Genomic DNA, 10,430 nt, shown 5'->3' with positions numbered 1-10,430 from the left:
ATGATTCGGTTGACCAACGTATCCATGTTGTCCACCGCTTCCCCCCAAAATAAAGCAAACAGGCTTAGCTATCGTTGCCTAGCACTTTGCAACTATTCGCTGTGCACGTAGATGTGCATTTATTCAAATATTTGTCCTATAGTATTCTATAGGTTTATCGTAACGTATGATCTAACAAATCGATAATTTTTTTAATTCCGCTGAGTTTTTAATTTGGGTCAGTTACCTTTGATCAATTTTCAGCCTTCATTTTTCATATAATCGGGACTGTTCCTTCCAGTGCCATAGGTAGCAACGTACGAAGGTCTAAGCTTCATCAAAAAAATATTGCATTATTTTGTTCCGATACTGCGAATTTGTGTTGTGATCACGCCTAAACAATGAAACGCGCATCCGTATTTTGGTCGCTAGTTCATAAAGCATCTCCTAGAGGAAGATAAGCTGAGGGCTATCGAGGTGAACAAAAACCACATGTAGTATAAGTAACTATGTACTCAGACATTGTAATGGCAAGCTTCGCTAGTTGAGTGGTAGCAAGACAACCGGTTCATTGTTTGCAGAGGTTAAACTGCCACAAGAACCATTTGGTGTTCTCTGATTTTGCACGCAGGGACGGACTGCTTCCTATACCAATAGAATACCAGCGACGTGACATTAGCAAGGACATCGGGGGTGCGGGACCCCTAAGGATGTACAAGGGTCTTGTGAAACAAACTCTCTCGTTTAAATTCACGTTAAATAAAGAAAATCAACCAAAACCATATATCTGCTAATTGGGTTGGTGTTCCTTAGACAAATGAGTGATCCTCGTATTTTTCTATTCATTTTACGAAAAACTATGCAAGATAAATGTTTATTTCATACCTTTATACACGATCAGTACTATGGGGTTGTAAGCGTGACATCATTAGGTCCTACTATTTGAAAACATGTGATGTTCCTGATGCGTAATTTTAGCTCTGCAGTATTCAATTGTAGATAGTCGTGTCATGTCTGCACGTTTAATTGTCGGTTAAAAATATCATAAGGTGTTAGCTATTATTCTTCTACAGGGTTTCTAACGAAGAACAGAGAAGAAAATGATACTGTATTGTTTTATGAAAATGTTTCGATTAAGCTATACGTCACCTCAACAAGAGAAAAGTTGATAGTCGATAATTCTTCACAAATTGAGCTCCTTCTAGCCTCGTCAATCACGAGCCATCGATGGACATTTCGTGACCACGATTAGTGGTGCGCTAACGAGAGGAAAACATTAATGTTGTCTTTGTCAACACTAACAGTCCGTTTCCCTAAACAGTGCAAGTGCCGGAAAGTCATGCCTCGCTGAGTTTTGTTGCTGTCAGCCTTCCTGGCGCAAAATTTCCTGCTTGCGCTAACTATTCATATGGAAACTGCGCCCCATGCTTTAGTTTTTTCAACCCACGTATAGTTCATTCTTCGACGTCCTTCTAAGTTCCCTTTAAGTCGACTCTTATCATAAATGTCTTTACGGTTTTGTAAGTTTTCACAATTAGCTACAAAGTGAGACGACGTTACGATAAACGTATAGAAGGCAGAGAAACTAACTCAATATTTCTTGCACTTTTGAAACAATATCGGGCACGATATTTAAAATAGTAGATTTGAATATATTATATCTTGTAATTGCGCTATTGAATAGTTATCATCATATAAAGACTTTGTCTTATCATACATATTAAAACTAAAGACTTAAACTACTAAACAGTTTCAAAGACAATATCATTTCAGATCGTTTGGTTCGACCAAATATAAAATCTACTGCCGGAAAAGATTCACTTTGACTATGCCAAAAAAAGGGTGACAAAGTTTTAATTGCATAATGATAATAAATAACATTTTGCAGATAACCTGGTAGTAGAATATCATTGTTTCCAACTTTCCTCACAACTAAATTAGTTAATTTACCTTTTTTTTTCTAATTAAATAAAGCTAAAAGCGACTCTATTTAAGACCATCATCATCTGGCAAGTCATATTCGATGTATGTAGAGTTTTTTGCTGTGGAAATTAATAAGATCCTTGGCCAGTTTCGAGTGTGGTTAGAATCCATTTCGTGGGAATGAAAAAAAAAAGTAATTTAGGCTAGCCATTCTTACCTTCGCTAGGACAAGTAAGCTTAAGTCCTATTGTACCTAGTGATCCTCTAGGACCAAACAATAGATGATCAAAAAAAAAGGCAGACTAATCATTTCAGAAGCATTGCGGCGCTTGACATTAGCGGTACGTCGACATATATTGATGTCATCTCTGGATTAACAGTTGACGAATTATATTGAACTCTTCGGACGTACGCTGATAGAGTTGGCTAGCTGAGATTAGGTTCCCTCTTGTCTATGGCAGGCAACTGTGGGAAGGAAAAGCATACCACAGCATTATAACAGCCTGATTTTTTCTACTCTTGGCTCCCGTCATTGCACTGAGGAGGCAAGACCGATGAAAACCAACATGTAATAGGTGTTCATAATTGATCAAGTAATTTTCCAGGCACGCAGTTTCAAGCTTAGTATTGTCCTTGGTCCTCGCTGCGTATGTATGTCAGGAATGGCTAACCTACCTGTGTACTGCGTTATCGGAACCCCAGGAGAAATATTACCTTGTGGCAACAGAGAAAAATTCGTGACTTTCAAGTATGTTCGGCGAGAAATCCAACAAATATGGCCGCAGATGGCTTTCCACAGGCGCAAAATACACGTGTTTGCCTAGGGCCAACCAAAATGGAACCCACCTTTTTAACCTCATCGATCTCCATTTAAAATGCTCATTTTTGTGTTACTGCTTGTGTTGTAACAATCGAATACTAACATTAATGCTACCAAACTTAAACGAAGATACAATACCCTAGGTATATTTGCAAATTAATTTAGCATAACCATATTTACCACGTCGGCAAGTGCGTATTCCTCGAAACGTAACTGTATATTTCAAGCGCGTAACGCTTACGGGAGTCAATCAACTACTAAGCTTAGGAACTTTTTTTGTTACTGTACATGTGGAAGCGACCACGCCAGATAAAACAGCAGCCGTCCTTCATTCACTGCACAAAGTAACTTATAAATGTAGGAGGACTTAAGCACCGAACAATGCAACTGCGACATCGAACCAAACGATACGAATCAGACCAATTGAAACAATGAATCTCTGTTGTGTAACTTAAGTTTCGAATAAGTTTTCGACACCCGCTGTCTGTCCGATCGGTTCTCACAAAGATAGGGTCACTCGTCCTGTAGTTGACCCATACGCGTGTAAATAAAGCAACAGGTAGTGGCTGTTGAACTCTTTCCCATAAAGATAAATGTCGCTAGCATACGCTTAAATTTGTATGCCATATCCAATTCCTATAGCATTATTTGACCAGACTCGAACTCAGAAACCATTCTTTACTACGTGCGAGTCACACGGTTTATTCAGTCCAGTAGCTTGAAATACTGAGCAGTTAATAATAATCAAGTTAAAGTAATAATAATATAGAAGCGGATCGTAAAGTATATTTAGAAATCGAAAGAACCTGTGCCTCTCTACCCGACCTTACGAGTGTCACAACTATCTTTAAACGCCCACCTCGTCCTAGTTGTGTAACAACACCACATGAGAGATGAAGCACGTGACATGTACGTTTATAGTACCACTTATAAGTATGGTGCCTTTTTCCTTTTTGATGCACAATGTTTACCATACGATACGTCGACCTATAATTTCTACAACAATAAAAATTACTATTAATATCGCTATTGGCTGAAGTAAGTAATGTCCTTCATCACCTGACTCATAATGGTTTAATTTATTACAATCTATGACTTGAATTGTTTCTAATAATACATACGAAAATTATCATATACCATAGCTATATTCTTAATAGATTGCTTACTACGTTCAGAACTCTTACCTCAATCACACTACCCGGGATCGCTCTAAGCAATAACAGAAAGGTATACTTAAGTATTATCTAAGCTTCACTTAACACTGTATCATCTAATGTATGCATGATGACATTAAGAGCTTTGAATTACTTTAACTTCCGTATCATGTCGATTTCATAAATGTACATTGATCAGGATCTAGATCTATAGCGTCTAAAAAAGGCCACTAAGTACAAGTATCAATGCAGGAGACTCAGCTGGACATTATGTTACTGAAGGAAACACGTTAAAGTCGTAAATTCAAGTTCTCTCAGTTAAAACTTTCCTATTGAAATACAACTTGTTATTTCGACGTTCCTATAAAGGCGCTGGCGTGGGTGGCGTTCCGCCGGAGGTAATAAAGCCACTAAAATTGTATCCTGTAGGGGCAGCCACGACTGCTGGGGGTTGAAACGAATCCTCCCAGCCTGATGGTTTATAGTGTCCGTATCCGAACCAATAGAGAATATTGAGTAGCAAGAAGCTTGCTGGGAACAGTACCCGGGAGACCTACAAAGCAGATTGCCCAATTAGAGATGATTCGGCATTTGTATCTTAAATATATACAGGTGAGACATTTATTGGCGACTGCCATCGACTAACCTCGCTTACCATTATATGGCGACGTTACACCCAGTAGTGTTAAATAATTTTCGATGTCCGAAAAATGTTTCCCGCTTTATATATGATGTAGTACCATGGACGATAGTATTCTTTAATGCTCTTGTTGTGCCTAACTAATCAACATCGCCAGTTCGTTAATATACGGGGGTAGTCTGGCATGAACGAATGATTTTGCACTTTTATGTATTGCCATTCACCTGATGTAAGGACCTTTTCCAAGGAACATCACTTGTATGCATAGAGCAAGAGTAACTATTAGAACAATAACTTTTACCTATTTACATGTCTTTTAACTTGCAACCAAATATATCCATATAGCGAATCACATAGAGAAAACAGTAACATAGATATCAAAGGAGCGTCCTTGCCATTCTGCAATTAAAACGCAGTATAATTCGTTTGTAAATATGTGTAAAATACGCACGAGTTAAACTGAATACGTGTACCAAGAGAAAAGGCCGTTGTAAAGCTTTTGTAGGAAAACAATCTAGAGAACGGTTCTTCTATTGAAATGTTCATAGGATTTCATTAAAAATTCAAATAAAACACAATGATTGGCTCGAAAGTAAGGATAACTTTTGGATATTTGGACCGATGATTTTTTTCTATCATTAGATAGTACCTTGTCAATTTGAGAAACGCTATTGACGAATTGTCCTCTAGGGGCACTACGCCTGAGCGCGTCACGATATTTTTCGTGGTTGATCATGCACATAAGGAACTCGAGTAGACAGGGCAGTCGGCGACGTTGTGGCGGCGGCGGTGCGGGTACGTACGGTACGCAGCGATGAATTAATGTTGGCAACGAGCTCGCGACGCAACCCCTAGCTGAGGCGTGATTGCTCATTGACGGCGAACCGGCCCGTAACGGCATGTCATCGTATGCTGCGCGCTGTCAAATTGTACTATCAAGCACACTCTGGGCTCGGATCATGTCACAATCCTATAATGAAATAAACGATAAAAGGCTCATTGCATGATCACATAACTAGAACTGGCAGATCACGCTTTAATTGCCGACATACTTGCTTCTTTTATAATCTTTAAGGGTAATCCTCGATCCCCAAAGCTCTCCTAAGCTAATTTTAGTATGGAAGGTTACGAGTGTATGCAGGTTGATAGATTATATATTAGTGGGTTGATAATTATATATTATACATATTAGTATGTTTATCCAGTTTTCGTTTACTCTTAGACGTAGTTGGTTTCCAAAAAGAAGCCCTATACGCTAACGCCCTGCTGAGGTGTTCTGCCCATAGAGGCAGAACACTTCGACGGGGCTCTCACAGTTCCAATGTTCCCAACCGTGCCCACATATCTAAAAGGTTAGGCTGATGTTGTCAAACGGCGGAAAGGATGAAAGCACGACGCGAAGCATTCAACTTTTCAATAAAGCCCAACCGCCAATGCCAAGGATCAATGTAAAGACCTGCATGTATACGAATCTCTGCATACATATAAACAGACCTACGAACACTTCAGTAGTCAGTACGTTGACAAGCCTCAAATGAGGCTTGGAAATCTAACGTACAACACAAAAATAAGGTAACCGAAAATTGGTCATTGATAACCTAAAGAACTCGAGACAAGGATGAGAAAAATAGAAGTTTTAAATCTTGAAGGCACGATCAATAATTATAGTGAGTATGATTTTATATCAAGACACTGCATCTGGGCAACATTTAGGCAGATTATATATGGAATTACATTTGCGTTATTATATAATAATTATAATTACCGTTTGCAGTTGATCATACAGAAAACCGTTCATTCCTCTACTCAGTAAGAAAAACCTCTAGTAACCATTTTGTACTATAATATTAAAACTCTCTTAGCGCGCAGGTAACTTGTGACAAACTTGTAGATACGAGTGGCACCTCTGATAGCTATCCTTGCATTCGGAGTGTCCGTTTGTGGGTACTAGGGGCAATTTTGGGGGGTAGTATCGGTACATTGCTTAGAGCTGAGACCAGTTTATAGCTTTGTAGCTAGGTCCGTCTTATAATACGAAAACCTGACAGCAATCAAATGTGTAGGTGTCAGTATCCGAGGGTTATTTCAACAAAAACGAAATAAATAGGAGATGGAAAACTTTTCTCGCCGCCTATCTCGCAATTCCTTCACAGCAGCGGCAGGAGACGATAGTAGCGTCAGGAACGGACAGGTCGTTGATATAGATAACATCTGCAAGCAGTGGAAGGATTAAATCAGCGCACTGGAGGTGCTGGTAGGGAAGACGGAGGCAGATAAGCAGGATGGGGTGTGGAGACAGTCCAGAAGGACAATGCCTTCAAGTGCAAGACAAGTAGTCAACAAGATAGGTCGAGTTGGCGCAATGTGACGTAAGGTCGACGTTTGAATGGACGTAACGGAGCAGATCGAGGGAAACGGGGATTCCGATGAAAGCAAAGAGAATAAACGAGAGATGGTATGGTGCAAGAAGCTGGCAATTCAACCCCGTCGGCCCTGCTCCCACCTTTCGACCTTAATGTCCACTACGGCTGTCGTAACGTTAGGCCTAAATTATTCAGTTTCAAGTTATTGGGGGCGGCAGAAGCAGCTTCTTCGAAGTCACTTCATGCTTGTTGCTGTTGTTCTGCAAAAATTAGACTAAGGGAAGGGAGAAATGGTGGTTTCCAGTCATTTCCATTAGCCTCGTGTCTGGAAACGTTTTGGAACGAGCATCAGGTGTGGATCAGATGGGAATCGTGAAAGGGTTAAACGAGAGGCGACCGCTACTATCATGGTCATCAATATTCTTCGTTCTGGAGAATGTCCTCAAAATCAAATCTTCAAATATTTTATCAACGGATTTGAACAGAAACACGATTTCGGCACGAACAGTAATCTTGAAATGCAGGAGGACAAGATCTATTCAGGAGGTTGAAGTCGCTCCACATACGCCCTTTGCTACCCACCACATCACCAATCAGCTTTTTTTTTCTAATAATTTTTTTTATCTCAACGTACCACTGGTTTTTAGACAAGCAACGAATCTGCTCTAACATTATTCCGCTGGATTCGAAATATGAAGTACACAAATCGGCACCCGCCGCATCAATACGTAACAGCGTAATATTTTACCTGTTTTATGTATTAAGCTCTTTGGTAGCATGGTAATGATCTTTTGAGTCGAAAAATATCTCTGTTCCCGTAATGATATCTAAATATAGACAATCTAGTGGACGTAATGGACATCGACTCTTACCCTATCCAAATGAGTCCCGTTTTGTATTGTCGGAACATGACGATGCAAGGGATAAACTATCACTCTGAGCAAACCTAACAAAACAAAGTGAGGCTAATACTACCACGAAGCGTTCTGTCCAGGTAAGAAAAGGCTATCCGGTAGATAACGGGAAAGTGAACTATCTTTTTAATCGCCTTCCTTTTTCTCCGATTTTCTTCTCTGGCCACTAGGCTAGACGCCCTTGAGTCAGGGACGATATAGGAGCTAGGCTTTCGCTGTAAGGACCCAGTCCCGATACTGGGTCTATAGAGTTTAACAAGAGAGCTATACACAGAAAGGATAGGTGCACGAACAGAACGATTGCGCACGCTAGCCAACGAAAGTAGAAACAGAGAACGCCGCCCCTGCGTCCGCCACCGTCGCCAGTAAACGAGCACTTTAGCGTTGAGAGGCCTCGGCCGATGGGTGTGTGTGTAAGCCACACAAAGGGTTAGCAACTACACTAGCAGCGAGGTATGTCCTGGGTCTGAAATGAATGATGGGTTGTATCGGGTCGGGAGAAACGAACATTTTTCATGCTTCGTATAGTTGACCCTGTTCACTTACACGGTTTCTTGCCTTCTCAATCGCTGTCCCTGCGACAAGTTCAGTTAGGTTGCAAACATGCGTGCCTACAAATAGACACGTGCACAACAGGTGCACGTGGAAATACATGTACGTATTAAATTAACTTTTATTTTTTTTTAATTAACAATAAACGCTACTAAAGCAAGGCTGGCACTAGTAACGCGCATATTGCTCTGTCGGGACCTTTCTATTAGCTTGTCATCATCGTTCTATTTGCTGCGCGAGAGCTACTTGGTGAATCTGCCTGCATTCATTCGTAGTGATTAGTTCTGGGTTTTCTACCGATGAAACTCCTAGCGTAAGTCATTCGCTTGAAATAGCGGATGCTGCAGTGTTACACGTACTTGGCATCCCGAATTGAACTTGCTGAGCACGAAGCTTCCTTGAGGAAAGTAGTCCGAATTTGCAAACTCATCTGAAACATAGAACGTAGAGATCGTTGGCTACGTTTACCAATAGTTATCATCAGCTAAATATCTGATAACAACAAGGACTCATCGATATGTTGTAGGCTTTCTCATAAAGGCTTTGGTATAGCATCTGGTTTCTTCAATGACCCCTATTGATGCCGACTTTTAGCATATCATTGCCGCTTGATCTCGTCATTAAAACACCGAGTAAATAGAAATAACTGAAACCCTGGTACGAATAATTTATTTCTTTGTCTCTCGATCGATATGCTACTTTATGTGTTATCACATAACGAAACATTTTCATGACTTTTTTTTTTCTTTTAAGTACCTATTAACCTAAGCGTGAAATTCGATTAGGTTCTACGCAGTCATTCAGGTGTTCTTCTCGTCCCGAGTAAGGCTTACAGCCAGAAAAATATGGGTTTGAATAGATCGTATATTGACAGCGTTCTAAGTCAGGGTCGAACAACAAAGTCGGGATGTCAAGACCGAACATTGGCAGCCATAACACTTAGGTAGCGCCTACTAGGTAATTACCCAAAAATACTGCCTCTCATTCTTTAGCTTTAAGCGAAAATTATTATTTTATTACTTCGAAGATATTATATAAACACATGGATCACTGTACCAAGTGGGGGCGTGTCATCTTCCTCGTCTTCATACTCCTCATCTTCGAGTTCATCCTCCAGCTCCTGAATCGTTTTTATCATATGGTCGCGTTCATCATAGGTATGAACACCCGGGAAGTACTCCCCACTTCCCACCTTGCCGAACACCAATCGGTAATGGGCAAAAGACGGATAATCTCTGTTAACGTACCGTTTATCAGATATATTTTTGAGTCTATAATACGTGCCTTAAGTTCAAATAAGTTTTACTACTTCCTTTGTCCGTACGCTTTTCGCAAGTAAACAAATATTCATTATTAAAATCTTAGCATGAGATGCTTATATCATCAATTATTTTCGACTGTGCCAGTTGTATCTCGAACTATACAAGAGAGAATTGCCGGTACAGCCACGCCGCGTATATGCTAATTATAGAACCTGTTTGGGAGGAAAATATACTGGACAATAGAAGCTACATTTTTAACTTTGCCTAGAGAAACAAACGGGAACGTTTGTGTAAGTATACACATTGCTCAGCGAAACTCAATCTTCCATAGCAGCGTATAGTATATCGTTTGAAAATAATCGACCGCTTTGCGCCTTAGGACCCTTGCCTATCTCGCATACGCCCACCAAAAAGGGTTTTGTTAGCAAAAGATTCAGCGATCAGAATAGATTATAATGTTGCTACAACTATACACCTTAAAATGCCGAAAATGTACTATTATTCCCCTCCAAAGGATGTAGTCCTGTTTCGCCCAGTACAATTTGTGCCCAACAAAAAATAAATTATCTTACTAATATATTCTTCTATAGATATATATATATTCAGAGGACAAAATATTATTAACCGTTTTCTAATTGAAACAAATATTTATTTTTTTACATTTTGAAATAACATTAATAAATTAAATGAGCGCCATTTTAATCGATGCTTGTCTACCAGTTTTCTGATAACACCGTACTTATATCGTTAGGGAACTATAATACTTTCTATGTGAAAAATTGTGATTTTTACAGTATTCTATCGAATTTGAATTGATACCATT

At 39.8% G+C, this 10,430-nt stretch overlaps 1 protein-coding gene across 1 annotated transcript in view; it reads right to left on the bottom strand.

Annotated features, from left to right (window-relative positions):
- Nucleotides 1-3,745: 3,745 nt before the first annotated feature.
- LOC111273701 (gamma-aminobutyric acid receptor subunit alpha-6) overlaps nucleotides 3,746-10,430 on the bottom strand; it is a 54,769-nt gene continuing 48,084 nt past the window's right edge. The window contains 4 exon segments of the mRNA XM_022855584.2: nucleotides 3,746-4,429; nucleotides 5,166-5,486; nucleotides 8,705-8,775; nucleotides 9,402-9,537. Coding sequence (XP_022711319.2) covers nucleotides 4,238-4,429; nucleotides 5,166-5,486; nucleotides 8,705-8,775; nucleotides 9,402-9,537 — 720 coding nt within the window. The 3' untranslated portion in view covers nucleotides 3,746-4,237.

This window comes from Varroa jacobsoni, unplaced genomic scaffold (assembly GCF_002532875.2).
Source record: "Varroa jacobsoni isolate VJ856 unplaced genomic scaffold, vjacob_1.0 scaffold_216, whole genome shotgun sequence".
In the NCBI taxonomy this organism is placed as follows: domain Eukaryota; kingdom Metazoa; phylum Arthropoda; class Arachnida; order Mesostigmata; family Varroidae; genus Varroa; species Varroa jacobsoni.
The sequence above is the reverse complement of the archived record's forward strand: the minus strand, read 5'-3'. Positions and strand labels throughout refer to the sequence as shown.